We start from the raw sequence: 19546 nt of genomic DNA on the forward strand, positions 1-19546 counted from the left end.
CAGACATCCATACAGCCGGTGCCGGCAGACATCCATTCAGCCGGTGCCGGCAGACATCCATTCAGCCGGTGCCGGCAGACATCCATACAGCGGGTGCCGGCAGACATCCATACAGCGGGTGCCGGCAGACATCCATACAGCCGGTGCCGGCAGACATCCATTCAGCCGGTGCCGGCAGACATCCATACAGCCGGTGCCGGCAGACATCCATTCAGAGGGGTCGGCCTTCCACCATCTTCACACCACACACAGAACTTACCTTCTTCTTCAGGAGGACTCGGTGGGTTTTGGGATGAACATCCAGGACGAGCTCAGAGTAAATAACGTTCTTCGACTGACTGACAGGACGAACGTTCCCCTCCTGACTCCTGTAAGGAAGATTCGAGGCCAGAAGAAAGAAGAATAAACACTTCAATGACGATCAGCTAATCCGTATCTATGGTAATAAACAGATACAGAGCATCCGGAAATATTCACAGAGCTTCACTTCTTCCACATTTTATGTTACAGCCGCATTCCAACATGGATTCCATTCATTATTTTCCTCAAAATTCTACAAACCCCTCCCCCATAATGACATCGTGAGAGAAGTTTGTTTGAAATCTTTGAACATTTGTTCAACATAAAGGGGAATAAATCCCATGTACATAAATATTCACCCCCTTTGCCATGTACAGAAGTATTCACACCTATGCAGCAATGTACAGAGACATCCTTGATGAAAACCTCCTCCAGAGCGCTCTGGACCTCAGACTGGGGTGAAGGTTCATCTTCCAACAGGACAACGACCCTAAGCACACAGCCAAGATAACAAAGGAGTGACTACGGGACAACTCTGTGAATGTCCTTGGGTGGCCCAGCCAGAGCCCAGACTTGAACCCGATTGAACATCTCTGGAGAGATCTGAAAATGGCTGAGCACCGACCCTCCCCCATCCAACCTGATGGAGCTTGAGAGGTCCTGCAAAGAAGAATGGGAGAAACTGCCCAAAAATAGGAGTGCCAAGCTTGTAGCATCATACTCAGAAATACTGGAGGCTGGAATTGGTGCCAAAGGAGCTTCACCAAAGTATTGAGCAAAGGGGGTGAATACTTATGTACATGGGATTTTTTCCATTTTTAATAAATTTGCAAAAATTTCCAAACGTCTCTCACATTGTCATTATGGGGAATTGTTTGTAGAATTTTGAGGAAAAATTGGATTTTTGTCTTACTGTAAAATCCTTTTCTCGATCGTTCATTGATGGACGCAGTCTCTGATCTTCATATCAGTAGGGACGTCCCCAAGCAGTGTCATAAAAATAAGGGTTAGGAACAGCAGAAAAATAATTCCCCAAGGTTAAACCATAGCCAATCAGGCAACAGAACAACAAGATGAGACTCACCTGAAAAAAACATCGAACACCCCCAAGGGAGACTAAAACACCCTTAAACGGCAGCCTGCAAAACTTTGCGGCCAAAAGAGGCATCCGCCGATGCCAGCACATCCACCTTATAAAACTTTGTGAAGGTATGAACAGGTCACAGATGCCTGATGGCGAAAAGCCCAGGAAGCACTATGCGCCTGAGTAGAATTTGCCTTAACAGGGAAAGGTGGAACCTGACCCTTAATTGAATAAGCCTGCACAACCGTCTGTCTGATCCATCTGGAAATAGTTGCCCACCAGATAGGAAGAACGACAGGAAAATGCCGCCAGTTCCGACACCCTGCGCACAGAAGTAATAGCCACCAGGAAGGCCACCTTTTGGGATAAGGTAAACAGAGGAATCTCCCGAATACTTTAAAAAGGAGGTGTCAGGAGAACCGATAGCACCAGATTAAGGTCCCAAGGTGGCAACGGAGGTCGCACCGGAGGGGTCAAGTGTCGCACCCCCCGGATAAAGCCACACACCAGGGAATGGGTGGCTAGTGGCCTTTGGAAGAAGATTGCCAAGGCTGAAACCTGACCCTTGTTAGTACTCAAGGCTATCTTTTGATCAACTCCCCGTTGAAGGAAAGCTGAGATCCGAGCCACCAAGTAAGAGCGAGGGGAAACCTCAAGAGACTCAGACCATGTAATATACGACTTCCATGTACAATGATAGATCTTCCTGGAAGACGCTTTCCTCGCTTTAAGCAGAGTAGGAATCACTGAAGCAGACAATCCCCTGTCTATCAGCACCTGGTTTTCAACAGCCAAGCCGTCAAAGCCAGCAACTGTAAAGCAGGATGGAGGATTGGTCTTTGAGACAGTAGATCCTCCCTGAGAGGAAGTCTCAAAGGAGTTTCAGCAACCAGCCTGACCAGCTCGACGTACCACGCCCGGCAAAGCCAGTCCAAAGCCACAAGAATGACCGGAATCCCTTCCACCTCGATCCTGCGAAGAAGTCTTGACAGCAACTTGAGAGGAGGAAAGGCATACATCCGCTGATACTGACCCCACAGGGCCACCAGCTCGTCTGTGGCATCTGCCAGAGGGTCCCGGGAGCGGGCCACAAACCTTAGCACTTTTCTGTTCATCCGAGACGCCAACAGATCTACATCTGGAGTGCCCCAACGAAGGCACAACTGCTGGAACACCTCTGGATGGAGAGACCATCCCCCTTGATCCAAGGCCTATCGGCTGAGGTAATCCGCCTGCCAATATTCCACTCCTGGAATGTGAACAGCAGAGAGAGCTGGAACAAAGCGTTCTGCCCATCGGAGGATGCCAGCCACTTCCAAGGCCTCAAGGACACTTTTGGTGCCCCCTTGGTGATTGACATAAGCCACGGCCATGGCATTGTTCAATTGAATGCGCACTGGAAAACCCTGAAGGTAATCGGTCCAGCGGACCAGGCAAAGCCTGATCGCTCTCAGCTTCAGTACATTTCTCAGTAACCTGGATTCTTCCAGGGACCAGACTCCTTGAGCAGAAAACCTGCCGAGAACCCCTCCCCACCCGGACAGAATGGCATCCGTGGTGACAACTGTCCAATATATAGGAAGGAAGAAAGGATTTGAGCATCAGGGACCGAAGCCACCAGATCAGGGGTTCCCTGGTCACCTGGCTCAGCTGGATCTGATTGTCCAGGGAATCTGGAATCTTGCTTCATTTGTGAAGGATTATCTTCTGGAGGATTCTCGTGTGGAATTGAGCACAGGGGACCGCCTCGAATGACGACACCATCAGTCCCAAAATCTCATACAGGTCCGAAGGGATGACCATTTGCTGGACAGCAACAGCTGAATCGCAGACTGGAGTTTTTGGAGTTTTACCAGAGGAAGAAACACCCTGGCTGCGGACGAGTCCAAAGTCAGGCCCAGATAGTCCAGTCTCATGGAAGGGAAGGGACCAGGGGGTTCAGAATACACCCAAACTCCTCCAGAGTTCTCTTGGTGATCTGCAAATGTGTCACCAGCACGTGGGAGACTCCGCACAGAGAAGCAGTTCGTCCAGGTAACCGAGGACCAATATCCCCCGCTGTCCTAACAGCGCCAGGACCGGAGCCAACATCTTTGTGAAGACCCGATGAGCAGAGGCGAGACCAAAGGGTAACACCACAAACTGATAAGGATCTTCTCCTATGGCAAAGCGCAGAAACCGTTGATGTCCTGCACATATTGGAATGTGAAGGTAGGCATCTTTGATGTCTATGGAGGCCAGGAAATCCCCCTGACGTAGGGAAGCCACCACCATGTGAATGGATTCCATCTTGAACTTTTGAACTCGCACAAAGCAATTCAGTGCCTTCAGGTCCAGGATTGGACGCACCTTGCCTTCCTTCCAGGTTTGAATAAAAGCTCTGAAAACGTTCCGCGCACGGAACCGGAACTATTACTCCTTGTTGTACCAGGTCCTGTACCGCCTCCGAAGAGAGCCTGTAGGCGATTCAGGGACAGTCTCACATTTTAATTGAAGAACCTTACCGGTGGGACTGATCTAAACTCGATCTTGTACCCGGACTGTATGACCTTGTGAACCCATTTGTCTTGTATCTGGGATAGCCATAGGTCCAGAAACCAGCAAAGATGCCCCCCCCCCACCCCAGATACGGGTAAGGGCGCACCTTCCAACTGAAGGGGCCTCGTCCTCAGGTCTGGAGGAACTCGATTTTTGTTTGCCAGACCAGGGTCGCTTAGACCCACTCGAAGGAGCCTTGAAGGACTTTGCCTTATCGACTGACCCTGAGGGACGAAAAACTTCTTATGTGCTGAAAAGGAGGGGCCCCGTCTGCGACGAGGGTCCTTACCCCTGTTAGCCTGTGGGGGAAAGGTATTCTTACCCACTGTGAGACCTTTGATAATGTCATCCAGGGTAGCCCCAAACAGGCGATCTCCTTGAAAAGGCAGATCAGTCAAGGCCTTTTTTGAGGTCTGCCCAGCACTTTAGCCAAAGTATACGCCGGAGAACCACTGCCGAAACCGACAGTAGGCCCAAAATGGGAGTAGCATGCAGCGAGGCAACGCAAAAAAAATTGCAGCACCAGCACCAACTGGTCTAACAGCTCCCGAAGGCAGGGGGAAGTTGTTTCCCCTCCGGGTCATGGCGTAGTAACTTAGCCCATTCAGTCAACGTTTGCGAGGCAACCGTAAACACGGGTCTTAGTGCAGACTCTGCCAGGGAGTATATATTGCGGGCCACAGACTCCGCCTTTCTAACCTCCGGATCCTTAAAGGACGGGGAATCCTCCCCTGGAATCATGGTAGCTTTATTCAGTCTTGAGACCGGAGGGTCCACCGTAGGCAGGACAGTCCACTTCTTTATAAGGGACTCCTCAATTGGGTAGCTTCTAGCAATCTGCTTAGGCACCCCAGGGGAACGCTTTGGGCGGTCCCATTCTTTTTTGAGCATGTTGTCAAAATATGCGGGAAAGAGAAAAATCTTTGCCACTCTGGATGGCTTGTGAGTGCCAAACATAACCTGCGCCTCAGTCGCAGCCACACCTGCGTCCTCCAATTTCAAGGATCTCATGCACAGGAACAGCTAGTGCGTCCACCAGCACCTTTTCTTGCGCGATGGCGGAGGTAGAGAGGTCAACCTCACTATCAGAGGAGACAGGGCGCAAGGTAGTAGACCCGGCAGGGAGACCCGCATCTGCGCTGGCTGAATCAGATTCAGAATCTGACCCATCAGATGAGGCATGGGTAGGCGGGGGGGCGTTTTTTGGCACCTCGCCCTTTAAAGGCCACCTCCACCCAGGACACAAAGGATTCCAGGACTGCCGAAAGTGCATCCATTGATAGCTGGGATTCGGAGGGCCCTGCTGCCTCCTTGAGGAGGTTAGGTGGGGACACTTGTTCTGCAGGGTCCATGTTGCTGCACAGCACAGGTCTGTAGCGATCTCGATCCTCAGAGAAAGATCTGAGTGTCAGCACTAGGGTATAGGGAGGGGCCCCACCACCAGAAAAAATGCCTCTAGGAACTCCTAGAACATGGCTACTAGTTATTCTCAATAGAAATCTACCGCAAAATGGCCGCCGGGTGTACCAATATAGCCGCCGAATCTTGCAGGGCACATGGGCTACAAGAAAATGACGGCCGTGCACGGCCTGTGGAGATACTGAGGGCCCTCAAGAGGCCCCCCCCCAAGCCTCCTGGACGGGATCAACAGGAAAGGGGGCCCTGGGAGTGAAAGGTAAACCCCCTGCCCGCACGATCGTTCGTCCGTTGCCATAGTGCAACCAACAACCCCCCCCCAGCCAGCCTGAAGCTCGGTCCCAGCCTCCGGGAGTAGTTACAAATGTCCCATAGCCTCAGTGGTGAAGAAGGCAGGGGGGGAGGGGACAAGACAGCGGGGAACCAGGGTTGCGAGGGTTCGACCGTCCAAGGGAGGGGCCTGCGTCCACCCCAAAATCCGACAGGGGAAGAGAGGGGAACATTTACTCACCGCACCAGGAACAGGCAGGAGCCATCTCCTGGCAGAAACCCTCTCCACCAAAGTGGGGGGGCTGTCGGCAAAAAGGAACGCTGCGACTCGGGCCTAGACACGGTGGTATGCGACCTGGCAAGACGTTTAACTCGCGGGGCCAGTCCCCGTCCAGTGGGACTATGTTGCAGCCGACCTATCGCGGAGCTGGGGTCTGGGCGTGCTCGCTGGCTGGCTGGAGTGACCACTAAATCCATATATCCAGCCCATCGCCCAGATCCGGCTTAGTTGCTTGTAGGTCCCACAGGAAAAAAAAATTGGGAGAAAAGGCTAGCTAGAAAAAAACTATGTACGATAAAGCTTTTGCCAGGAGCAGAGATCCCAGCAAGGAACGAGGTCCTTACTCCTGACTAGACAGAAAAAGCTGACATCCTATGCAGGAAGAGAGAGGGCGTACCCCCAGGGGCCGCCCATAGGTGTGGCCAGAACTTTTTTCTGCCTAGTGTCCTACTCCTGTACGGGGCAGTATAACCCAACTGATATGAAGACCAGAGACTGCGCCCGTCAATGAACGATGGAGAAATAATGAATTTATTTTGGAATAAGGCTTTAATATAACAAAATGTGGAAAAAATGAAGCGCTGTGAGTACTTTCCGGATGCTCTGTATTACCAGGAAGACCTCCTACACATGAAAATAGGATTTTACTCAGAGAATGTATAGATGGCAGCTACAGTATCTGACAAAAGTAAGTACATCCCTCACATTTCTGTAAATATTTTATTCTATCTTTTCATGTGACAACACTGAAGAAATGAGACTTTGCTACAATGTAAAGTAGTGAGTGTACAGCTTGTATAACAGTGTAAATTTACTGTCCCCTCAAAATAACTCAACACACAGCCATTAATGTCTAAACCACTGGCAACAAAAGTCAGTACACCCCTAAGTGATAATGTCCAAATTGGGCCCAATTAGCCATTTTCCCTCCCCGGTGTCATGTGACTCGTTAGTGTTACAAGGTCTCAGGTGTGAATGGGGAGCAGGTGTGTTACATTTGGTGTTATCGCTCTCACTCTCTCATACTGGTCACTGGAAGTTCAACATGGCACCTCATGGCAAAGAACTCTCTGAGGATCTGGAAAAAAAGAATTGTTGCTCTACATAAAGATGGCGTAGGCTATAAGAAGATTGCCAAGACCCTGAAACTGAGCTGCAGCACGGTGGCCAAGACCATACAGCGGTTTACCAGGACAGGTTCCACTCAGAACAGGCCTCTCCATGGTCCACCAAAGAAGTTGAGTGCCGTGCTCAGCGTCATATCCAGAGGTTGTCTTTGGTAAATAGACGTATGAGTGCTGCCAGCATTGCTGCAGAGGTTGAAGGGGTGGGGGAGGGGTCAGCCTGTCAGTGCTCAGACCATACGCCGTACACTGCATCAAATTGGTCTGCATGGCTGTCATCCCAGAAGGAAGCCTCTTCTAAAGATGATGGACAAGAAAGCCCACAAACAGTTTGCTGAAGACAAGCAGACTAAGGACATGAATTTAGCATCTGTGGGACATCCTCAAACAGAAGGTGGAGGAGCGCAAGGTCTCTATCATCCACCAGCTCTGTGATGTCATCATGGAGGAGGGGAAGAGGACTCCAGTGACAACCTGTGAAGCTCTGGTGAACTCCATGCCCAAGAGGGTTAAGGCAGTGCTGGAAAATAATGGTGGCCACACAAAATATTGACACTTTGGGCCGATTTTGGAGATTGTCACTTAGGGGTGTACTGACTTTTGTTGCCAGCGGTTTAGACATTAATGGCTGTGTGTTGAGTTATTTTGAGGGGACAGTAAATTTACACTGTTATACAAGCTGTACACTCACTACTTTACATTGTAGCAAAGTCTCATTTCTTCAGTGTTGTCACATGAAAAGATAGATGGGAGGGGTGTACTTACTTGTGTCAGATACGGTATGTAGATGGAGATCTATAAATGATTTTACCCGGAGAAGGTATAGGTGGCAGCTATGTAGATGAAGTTCTCATAGTAAAGCTGCTTGCTGTCCTGGAAGTCGTTCATGTTGCAGATGATCTCAGAAGATCCGGCTCCTTTCACAGTCAGGGTGACGTAGGAGGGCAGAGTGGGCTCATCCCATGCATAGTCCAGAGAGGCGGCCGCCTTCACCTCTGTCCTCAGCCGAGGCTCTGCTATTCCATGCTGCATGAACACCACCGGGACCTGGACACAGAATACAAATGTTACTCCTATGACCGGAATGAAGAGAGAGAAGGATCGGGTCCTTCTAATAGGAGATATTAAACACTTTGTAGTCCTCGGTTCACCTTTGAGAAGTTATCCACCCGGAAAGGAGGCGGCATCTGATCCGTGTTACTGAAGGATACCCGGTACGTCGCCCCCTGCAGGGTGATCTCTACTCTTAGGAAGTGACATTTCCCCAGAGTGTCCCTGAGATAATAAAAAGGAGATAATTATTCTGAGAAGAGAACACAGAAATTTAATGGCGCCCTTCCAGGGAAATATTTTGGGTGACGAGGGACCCAATAAGCAGACGGGTTCCTATTATTTACCTTCTGGCCCTGATCCTGACAAAGCACAATAAAAGCAAACCCCACCCCCCCCCACCCTCCACCACCAATTCTATTACTATTGGGAGGAGGATGTCGTCTTTCCTTATGACGCACCCGAGCTGGTTCTCTGGGTGCGTTATATAGACGACATCCTCCTCCTGTGGAAGGGGGACACCTCATCTCTCGAGACATTCATGTCATTCTTGAATGACAATACGAGAGGTATCCATTTATCTTTTGAATATAGTTCCACTAATATTCATTTCTTAGACCTCAATATTTCCATAGTGGACAATCAGTTTGTCACCAGTACTTTTTTCAAGGACACAGACCGTAACTCGTACCTGCCTGTTGACAGCTGTCATCACAAGGCTTGGTTGGGTGGAATACCTAAGAGTCAATTCATCAGACTTAGGAGGAATTGTACTCATGAACATGAATTCCTCCAACAAGCCCAGCTGCTAAAGGATAGGTTCTTAGTTAAGGGTTATAATTCTGATGTTCTTGAGTCCACTATAATGGAAGTAACTCAGATTGATAGAGCACAATTACTTTCTGGGTCTAAAAATAAAACAAAAAACCAGTCTGACTTTGCTAAATGGTCCTTTTTTACCAATTTTTCTATTCAGCATAATTCCATCAAGAGAATTATTTCTAAACATTGGGATGTACTTAGAAATGACCCCATTCTGAGTACCGTCTTACCTGTACGACCCTCGGTCACTTTCAGAGGTGCCCCTGCATTAAGAGGACAATTAGCTCCCAATGTACCGGATGAACCAATTAAACCAAAAAAATTTTTTGCTGATCTTATTGGTTTTTATCCCTGCCGGAAGTGCAGAGTGTGCGAATATAATTGTGATAAAAGAAGGAAATTCACATCTTTTCAATCTTCTGTCACAGGGAGTCTTTACCATATCAAGTTTTTCGCCACTTGCATAACTACTCATATTGTTTATTTGTTAACGTGCCCCTGTAAAAAGCAGTACGTGGGACGCACTATTAGGTCCTTTAATGTGCGTGTTAATGAACATATTACGAGCATTCTCACAGGCAAGGATAAGCATACTGTAGGTAAACATTACCTTCTTTGATCCCACTGGCACTTTATTTCAGGTCATAGACCAGTATGTACCTCCCTGGAGGGGTGGCTCAAAAATTCGTGGTGTCTCTAGGAGAGAGACATACTGGATCTATACTTTGAAGTCCTACCATCCTTTTGGGTTGAATATAGAGTGGGATATAAACGCCTTTATAAACACAGCTTAGCGTATTAAATATCCTACTCCCACCTGCCTTTCTGGCTATCATTAGCCTTTTACGTTCCCTTTATCCTTATTCGTTCTTTTATGCGATTTTATCATTTTTATTTATGATATTTTTATAAAAATATTTTTTATTACATTTGGCTGTATACATCATGTAGTTATTTAATAAAAAAAATTTTTTGTTATAGATATCCTGTATTAAGAGTCACCTAATATGGAGATAGACTATGGACTGTGTATAGACAAAATTTGTTATCATGTCCCTTTAATTATGGACAATTGACATTTTTGTTTTTTCCAAATATTGGTTTCTCATTTTTTTAAATGAGCCCATTATGAGGATATACTATGGTTTTAGATAACTAAACCGATATTTTGTCCCCCTTTTCTACTCTCTTGTTGGCGCTGTTTAACTATAACGTCATCATTTTATTTTTATTTTTCTTTTTTTGTTCTCTTATTGGCGTTATTCACTATTTGTTGAATCGGCCAATCTGAGTTGTCTCCATTTCTGGTTTGTTGACCTGGTGCATTGATATGCCCTAACTTCCGGTAAAGCGGTCCGCCTTGCCTTGCTGACACGCTTCCGCCCAATCCTGGATGTGATGTCGGCATATCCGGTTTTACATTTCAGATGGAGGCTTGGGGTTGATGACGGTTAAATGCCGTCCCCCCTCGATATTTTGACGCTGACATCGCTTCCGCCCAGTCCCAGGTGTGATGTCAGCATATCCTGTCTTACAATCCAGAAAGAGGCTTGGGGTGTACGATGGCTAATGCCATCCCCTCCAGGCATTTCACCACTTCCTGTTAAATATTTATTTTCCCCTTATGATTTAATAGGCTTAATTTTTGGCGCTATACCATAGTGAGGCTTGGAACGCACGCCGGTTTTACTTCCGGTTTCCATGCAGTCCACTGCCTACTTCCCACAGGTGTACCCAATTAATTCTACCTCTATATATATATATGAACACTGGCTACCTGCTGACTTTATCTTTTGAGAAAGGCATTTATGCCGAAACATGTAAAGAGGACTTGGTCAGCCCAGCTGTTTTACATCTTATATGCCTGTCTTTCACGGATGTCTGTAAGTGTATCCGCTTTATTGATATTAAATTGATCTTAGCAATATTACGCTATATGTCCCTCCATTTTTTTCGGTTTTACCACCCACCATGTGGAAGGGGAATCTCTGAATTATTTCATCTACCGGAGATTTGCATGGTTGCCGTTGGAATCGGTGAAAAATCTGTGGGGACACTCCATCATTCTTAAGCCTGTTTGACTCCTACACTATAAGGTGTTTTGGGGTCCCATCCATCTGGTGAGCGCAATATATTTCTACCTTCACTGGTGACGGGATTTGCTGCACTTATATATGATTTGCACCATTATATATTGGACTTTTTCTCACCATCCATTGTTTACGTTACTTGTGGAATGCTTCCTGCGATTGGACAATTTATTTTGTTGGGAAATTTTTTCTTCTAGCGCTGCACATATTTTTGTATTTGTATTGATTTATCACTCTCCTTAGTTCAGTGATTGATGTCAGCTGCTTACATTCTTTAAGTTAGCACAATAATCTCTATTTTATTCTATTACTATTGTTTTATTAACTTATTATTACAATTCAGAATTTATCAGCAGCGCACACTGTGATAGTCAACCGATATAAATTCGTATTTCCCCGACAACTACAGAAACCCAACATCTGATTGGCCGTTCTGAGAGAATATGCCCTGCATACAGAATTCTGGTTCCAACTGACCGGAGAAAAGAAGAAGAGATCTTCCAATACCTCCAAAATACGAGATTCCGGCCTGGTGTAGAGGTTGGAGGGGCACACAGGAGAGCAGAGAGGGAGTGATAACAGTGTATGTCCGGTATATTATATATACCTCATATTTATATGGAAGGAATTGTTTTTGTTGACCTCGAAGCCCCCAGACCAGGTACAGTTGGAGACATCCATGAGTCGGACGCACAGGAGCTGGTCATAGTCATTTCTGGGCCAATGGAAGACCACGCTGGAGCCGGGGAGGGTGGAAATGTAGCCATCAGGATTGTTTGTGCCCTGGAAAAGAACAGTTCGGTGCGTTAGCAGGAACTCCACAGCCAGACTGGGAGGTCCTCATCATTACAGGTACACTTACCTGTCCTCATCATTACAGGTACACTTACCTGTCCTCATCATTACAGGTACACTTACCTGTCCTCATCATTACAGGTACACTTACCTGTCCTCATCATTTAAGGCAGTGGTTCTCAACTCTGGTCCTCAAGGCCCACTAACAGGCCAGATTTTAGGTATTACCTTGAGGAGATGCAGACTAGAGTACTGCAATCACTGAGCAGCAAATGATATCACCTGGGATGTATTTCAGTTATCTTGCAAACCTGGCCTGTTAGTGGGCCCTGAGGGCCAGGGTTGAGGATCACTGATTTCAGGTACACTTACCTGTCCTCTTGCAAATTCTCTTTGGGCAAAGGCAAGCTTGTGAGAAGATTTGTTGATCAGTAGGTAGCGGGGGGCAAAGGTGACCATGCAGGTGTCTATGTACCTCCCCCGACCTTTCTTCACATCAATGCCTAGGAAGAAGGTAGGTAGAGATAGTAATGGGTACACGTGGAGGAGTGAGGCTGGCCAGACATGGAGGAGGGGGAGGTGAGATGGGGTGAGGGATCACCAGATTTTCTTGCAGCAGTTTTGGAACATTTTATTTTTAACTTCAATAGTCGTGTTTTCCATGATTTCTCTTTACATTGCAACAAGTTTATATCCAACCTATTCTTGTGTTAGAGTAACTGATTACTGCAGGTATAGAATGGTAACATGTACAGGCTCCTCCTCCAGCTCTCTACCCTGACCTCTGTACAGGTTCTTCCTCCAGCTCTCTGCCCTGACATCTGTACAGGATCCTGCAGACCCCTCCTCCAGCTTTCTGGCCCAACCTCTGTACATGCTTATGCAGACCCCTCTTCCAGCTTACTGGCCTGCCCTCTGTTAAGGCTCCTGCATACTTCTCCTCCAGCACTCTGCCCCACCCTCTGTAAAGGCTCCAGCAGACTCCTCCTCAACTCTCTGCCCCAACCTCTGTACAGGCTCCTCCTCCAGCTCTCTGCTCCGACCTCTGTACAGGCTCCTCCTCCAGCTCTCTGCTCCGACCTCTGTACAGGCTCCTGCAGACTCCCCCTACAGCTCTCTGCTCTGTCCTCTGTACAGGCTCCTGCATACTTCTCCTCCAGCTCTCTGCCCTGACCTCTGCACAGGCTCTTCCTCCAGCTCTCTGCCCCAACCCCTGTACAGGCTCCTGCAGACTCCTCCTAAAGCTCTCTGCCCTGACCTCTGTACAGGCTCCTGCAGACTCCTCCTACAGCTCTCTGCCCCTTCCTCTGTACAGGCTCCGGCATACTTCTCCTCCAGCTCTTTACCCTAAACCCCTGTACAGGCTATTCCTCCAGCTCTCTGCCCTGACACCTGTACAGGTTCCTCTTCCAGCACTCTGCCCCAACCTCTGTACAGGCTCCTGCAGACTCCTCCTAAAGCTCTCTGCCCCAACCTCTGTACAGGCTCCGGCAAACTTCTCCTCCAGCTCTCTACCCTGACCTCTGTAGAGGCTCTTCCTCCAGCTCTCTGCCCCAACCTCTGTACAGGCTCCTGCAGACTTCTCCAGCTCTGTGCCCTAAACCTCTATACAGGCTCCTCCCTTAGCTTTCTGCCCCGCCCTCTGTACAGGCTCCGGCAGACTCCTCCTCTAGCTCTCTGCCCTGCCTTCTGTTCAAGCTCCTGTAGACTCCTCGTCCACTCTCTGCCCGACATCTGTACAGGCTCCTGCAGACTCCTTCTGCAGTTCTCTACCTTGCCCTCTGTACAGGCTCCTGCAGACTCCTCCTCCAGCTCTCTGCCCTGCCCTCTGTACAGGGTCCTGCAGACTCCTTCTGCAGTTCTCTACCTTGCCCTCTGTACAGGCTCCTGCAGACTCCTCCTCCAGCTCTCTGCCCTGACCCCTGTACAGGTTCATCCTCCGTACAGGCTCCTGCAGATTCCTTCCGACCTCTGTACAGGCTCTTGCAGACTCCTCCTCCAACTCTCTGCCCCGCCTTCTATATAAGCTCCTGCAGACTTCTCATCCAGTTCTCTACCCTGCCCTCTGTACAGGCTCCAGCAGACTCCTCCTTAACACTCTGCCCCGACCTCTGTACAGGCTCCTCCTCCAGCTCTCTGCCCCATCCTCTTTACAGGCTCCTGCAGACTCCTTCTACAGCTCTCTGCCCCATCCTCTGTACAGGCTCCTGCAGATTCCGCCTACAGCTCTCTGCCATGTCCTCTGTACAGGCTCCTGCAGATTCCACCTACAGCTCTCTGCCCTGTCCTCTGTACAGGTTCCTGCAGACTCCTCCTCCAGCTCTTTGCCCCGCCCTCTGTACAGGCTCCTGCAGACTCCTCCTCCAGCTCTCTGAACACCCCCTCTGTGTTTTATTGAGAAGTACATGCTGTCTGACTGTGGAAAATGAGACTTGAAGTTTATTCACTCACAGATCTCTATGAAGGAATGACATGGCTGTACAAGTGAAGCTCCGCACAACCGCGCCAATTACTAAAGTGACAACTGTTGTGGGGGGAGAAGAACCTCCACACACCGTCATACGGTGGGATCACAAAAAGGGTGTAACAAACAACATGGTGCAAAAGGTGGAGTAAGCCTTAAAATCCCAGGAGTGGGAATCCAGTCCGGCCAGTTTTAGGAGAATTATGACAGTTGCCCGGACTTGCAGCGATGAGATGGCACCCAGCTGCCGGCACTGACACAGCGGAGCTCAGTAATGATTAGAATGGTGATGTATGTGATCAGATATGATCTAGGTGTGGAGTATACCATTGTATCAGAGATTATTGATGGGGGGAGAGTGAGGAGAGAGCGGGGGTTGGTACCTATATTGTAGATGAGTCCTGGACGGTTCCCTTGTTGGATCACTTTCAGGGCTCTCACTCCACTTCCACCATCCAGAGAGAAGCCCTGACACCACCCTGGTATTCCATCCGGATGAATCCCTTTCCCAACTCTCATCGTACATCTGCAGAGAGAACAGTCATGTATACAGGATCAGGAAATATTCCAGACCAAAGCCCGTCCTACCCGACATTTCCTGGATATTTCCCGGACAATTCCCAGACTATTCCTGGATATTTACCAGACTATTCCCGGACATTTCCCAGACTATTCCCGGACATTTCCCAGACTATTCCCGGACATTTCCCAGACTATTCCCGGACATTTCCCAGGCTATTCCCGGACATTTCCCAGGCTATTCCCGGACATTTCCCAGGCTATTCCCTGACATTTCCCAGACTATTCCTGGATTTCCCAGACTATTCCCGGACATTTCCCAGACTATTCCTGGATTTCCCAGACTATTCCTGGATATTTCCCAGACTATTCCTGGATATTTCCCAGACTATTCCCGGACATTTCCCAGGCTATTCCCGGACATTTCCCAGGCTATTCCCGGACATTTCCCAGACTATTCCCAGACATTTCCCGGACTATTCCCAGACATTTCCCGGACTATTCCCAGACTATTCCCAGACTATTCCCGGACATTTCCCGGACTATTCCCAGACTATTCCCGGACATTTCCCAGACTATTCCAGACATTTCCCAGGCTATTCCCGGACATTTCCCAGGCTATTCCCGGACATTTCCCAGGCTATTCCTGGATATTTCACAGACTATTCCTGGATATTTCACAGACTATTCCCGGACATTTCCTGGACAATTCCCAGACTATTCCTGGACATTTCCCAGACAATTATTCCTGGACATTTCCCAGACAATTTCGGGGGGGGGGGGGGGAAATCCGCAGACACAGATGGAGGGGAGGTCCGCAGACACAGATGGAGGGGAGGGGAGGTCCGCAGACACAGATGGAGGGGAGGGGAGGTCCGCAGACACAGATGGAGGGGAGGGGAGGTCTGCAGACACAGATAGAGGGGAGGGGAGGTCCGCAGACACAGATGGAGGGGAGGGGGAGGTCCGCAGACACAGATGGAGGGGAGGGGGAGGTCCGCAGACACAGATGGAGGGGAGGGGAGGTCTGCAGACACAGATGGAGGGGAGGGGAGATCCGCAGACACAGATAGAGGGGAGGGGAGGTCCGCAGACACAGATAGAGGGGAGGGGAGGTCTGCAGACACAGATGGAGGGGAGGGGAGGTCCGCAGACACAGATAGAGGGGAGGGGAGGTCCGCAGACACAGATGGAGGGGAGGGGAGGTCTGCAGACACAGATAGAGGGGAGGGGAGGTCTGCAGACACAGATAGAGGGGAGGGGAGGTCTGCAGACACAGATAGAGGGGAGGGGAGGTCCGCAGACACAGATAGAGGGGAGGGGAGGTCTGCAGACACAGATGGAGGGGAGGTCTGCAGACACAGATGGAGGGGAGGTCTGCAGACACAGATGGAGGGGAGGTCTGCAGACACAGATGGAGGGGAGGTCTGCAGACACAGATGGAGGGGAGGGGAGGTCTGCAGACACAGATAGAGGGGAGGGGAGGTCCGCAGACACAGATAGAGGGGAGGGGAGGTCTGCAGACACAGATGGAGGGGAGGTCTGCAGACACAGATGGAGGGGAGGTCTGCAGACACAGATGGAGGGGAGGTCTGCAGACACAGATGGAGGGGAGGTCTGCAGACACAGATGGAGGGGAGGTCTGCAGACACAGATGGAGGGGAGGTCTGCAGACACAGATGGAGAGGGGGAGGTCTGCAGACACAGATGGAGAGGGGGAGGTCTGCAGACACAGATGGAGGGGAGGTCTGCAGACACAGATGGAGGGGAGGTCCGCAGACACAGATGGAGGGGAGGTCTGCAGACACAGATGGAGGGGAGGTCTGCAGACACAGATGGAGGGGAGGTCTGCAGACACAGATGGAGGGGAGGTCCGCAGACACAGATGGAGGGGAGGTCCGCAGACACAGATGGAGGGGAGGTCCGCAGACACAGATGGAGGGGAGGTCCGCAGACACAGATGGAGGGGAGGTCTGCAGACACAGATGGAGGGGAGGTCCGCAGACACAGATGGAGGGGAGGGGGAGGTCTGCAGACACAGATGGAGGGGAGGTCCGCAGACACAGATGGAGGGGAGGGGAGGTCTGCAGACACAGATGGAGGGGAGGGGAGGTCTGCAGACACAGATGGAGGGGAGGTCCGCAGACACAGATGGAGAGGAGGGGGAGGTCCGCAGACACAGATGGAGAGGAGGGGGAGGTCCGCAGACACAGATGGAGAGGAGGGGGAGGTCCGCAGACATGCCTAGATGCGCACTGTGAATCGCATCGCATTCTTGCGCAAATTAAATGCGTTTCTGTGTGGAATGGCTCAAATCCGCATGGAAAAGGTGCAGGCAGCTTTTTTTATTTGCAGAGTTGTTTTTATCCATGCACTCCAGTTCAAGTCGTTAACTTTCCATCCACACCTGCAGCAGACCGCAGAACGCGCAGCGATTGCTTTGTGGTGCGGGAAACCTACAGGAAATTGCAGCATTTACCGCACAACATCAACCGGGGCTGAAGGCCACCGCAAGGCTTGTTTATGGCCAGTAGCAGGGATGGTCACACTCTGCAGATAGCAGCACCAATCACCTTATCAATAATACAAAGAGATCAATACATGAGCACAGCTTCCATCAGACGGACTCACAGGTTTGGAAGCTCCTTATCTGCATAACAGAAGAGGAGGGGACTCAGACTGCGGGCGAGCTCGTGTTCCTCAAACTGGGCCGCAGCGTCCGTCTTTGCGTTGTCCTGTCTGAAGATCAATGGCAGGCCTAGGAAAGGAAAACTTCATCAGAATGGAGAGAAGCGGGAGCCAGGGGGGCGCAACATGTCATTAAAGTTCAGCTTTAACCCCCTGACCCCCCCCAGGCCTTTTTATTTTTATTTATTTTTAATTTATTTCAGGTACTTATATAGCGCTGTCAATTTACGCAGCGCTTTACATATACATTCACATCAGTCCCTGCCCTCAAGGAGCTTACAATCTAATGTCCCTAACTCACATTCATACACAGTAGGATCCAATTAACCTACCAGCATGTCTTTATGGCACTTTTTGTTCGCATGTAACAATCAGTATTTTTTGCTAGAAATATAGTTAGAGGCCCCAATTATTATAAAAAGCAGAGGCCCTAAAGAATGAATTGGTGGTGTTGTCATTTTTATGTCGTATTTGCGCAGCGGTTTTTTAAACGCAATTTTTGGGGAAAGAAAACACTTTTTTGAATTTTAATGCAACAAAAACTTAATGCATAACCCGATTTTTTGGTAAAATTTAGAAGATGAAGTTAAGCTGAGTAAATCGATAACAAACATGTCACGCTGTAAAATTGCGCACACACGTGTAATGGCGACTAACAACATAAATGTTACTCTCCATAGAAGACATTATAAAACCCTCTACAGGTCACCACTTTATATGTACAGAGGAGGTCTGATGATAGAATTACTGCCCGTGATTGGACGTTCGCGGTGATACCTCACATGTGGGACGATCGATGTTTGCGTGTGTGCGGGACCGATGCGTGCATTCATGCTAGCATGGGGGGGGGGGGGCACTTATTTTTTTTTTCTTTTTAAATTATTTGTTTAATGTTTTTATATTTTTACACCATTGCTTTACTTTTATTTTTTTATTCACTTTTATTGCTATCAGAATGAATGTAAACATCCCTTGTGACAGTAATAGGAGTGACAGGTACTCTTTATGGAGGGATCGGGGGGAATGTGACAGTAATAGGAGTGACAGGTACTCTTTATGGAGGGATCGGGGGGAATGTGACAGTAATAGGAGTGACAGGTACTCTTTATGGAGGGATCGGGGGGAATGTGACAGTAATAGCAGTGACAGGTACTCTTCATGGAGGGATCAGGGGGAATGTGACAGTAATAGGAGTGACAGGTACTCTTTATGGAGGGATCGGGGGGAATGTGACAGTAATAGGAGTGACAGGTACTCTTTATGGAGGGATCGGGGGGAATGTGACAGTAATAGGAGTGACAGGTACTCTTTATGGAGGGATCGGGGGGAATGTGACAGTAATAGCAGTGACAGGTACTCTTCATGGAGGGATCAGGGGGAATGTGACAGTAATAGGAGTGACAGGTACTCTTTATGGAGGGATCGGGGGGAATGTGACAGTAATAGCAGTGACAGGTACTCTTTATGGAGGGATCGGGGGGGAATGTGACAGTAATAGGAGTGACAGGAACTCTTTATGGAGGGATCGGGGGGAATGTGACAGTAATAAGAGTGACAGGAACTCTTTATGGAGGGATCGGGGGGAATGTGACAGTAATAGCAGTGACAGGTACTCTTTATGGAGGGATCGGGGGGGAATGTGACAGTAATAGGAGTGACAGGTACTCTTTATGGAGGGATCGGGGGGAATGTGACAGTAATAGGAGTGACAGGTACTCTTTATGGAGGGATCGGGGGGAATGTGACAGTAATAGGAGTGACAGGTACTCTTTATGGAGGGATCGGGGGGAATGTGACAGTAATAGGAGTGACAGGTACTCTTTATGGAGGGATCGGGGGGGAATGTGACAGTAATAGGAGTGACAGGTACTCTTTATGGAGGGATCGGGGGGAATGTGACAGTAATAGGAGTGACAGGTACTCTTTATGGAGGGATCGGGGGGGAATGTGACAGTAATAGGAGTGACAGGTACTCTTTATGGAGGGATCGGGGGGAATGTGACAGTAATAGGAGTGACAGGTACTCTTTATGGAGGGATCGGGGGGAATGTGACAGTAATAGCAGTGACAGGTACTCTTTATGGAGGGATGGGGGGAATGTGACAG

The 19546-nt window shown here is 49.2% G+C and overlaps 2 protein-coding genes across 2 annotated transcripts in view; one reads left to right on the forward strand and one right to left on the reverse strand.

The window, feature by feature from the left end:
* Positions 1-19546, forward strand: part of CFAP107 (cilia and flagella associated protein 107) — a 498422-nt gene that overhangs the window by 342196 nt on the left and 136680 nt on the right. The gene's annotated exons all lie outside the window — the stretch shown is intronic.
* Positions 1-19546, reverse strand: part of VPS13D (vacuolar protein sorting 13 homolog D) — a 431274-nt gene that overhangs the window by 154444 nt on the left and 257284 nt on the right. The window contains exons 48-54 of the mRNA XM_082274036.1: positions 17384-17510; positions 14617-14759; positions 12142-12272; positions 11582-11757; positions 8164-8287; positions 7824-8059; positions 260-368 (exon numbers count right to left, since the gene is read on the reverse strand). Of these exons, the coding sequence (XP_082130162.1) occupies positions 260-368; positions 7824-8059; positions 8164-8287; positions 11582-11757; positions 12142-12272; positions 14617-14759; positions 17384-17510 (1046 nt within the window). The remainder of the gene's footprint in view (positions 1-259; positions 369-7823; positions 8060-8163; positions 8288-11581; positions 11758-12141; positions 12273-14616; positions 14760-17383; positions 17511-19546) is intronic.

The sequence above is a fragment of the Pelophylax lessonae genome (assembly GCF_965119305.1).
Source record: "Pelophylax lessonae genome assembly, chromosome: 12".
Classification (NCBI taxonomy): domain Eukaryota; kingdom Metazoa; phylum Chordata; class Amphibia; order Anura; family Ranidae; genus Pelophylax; species Pelophylax lessonae.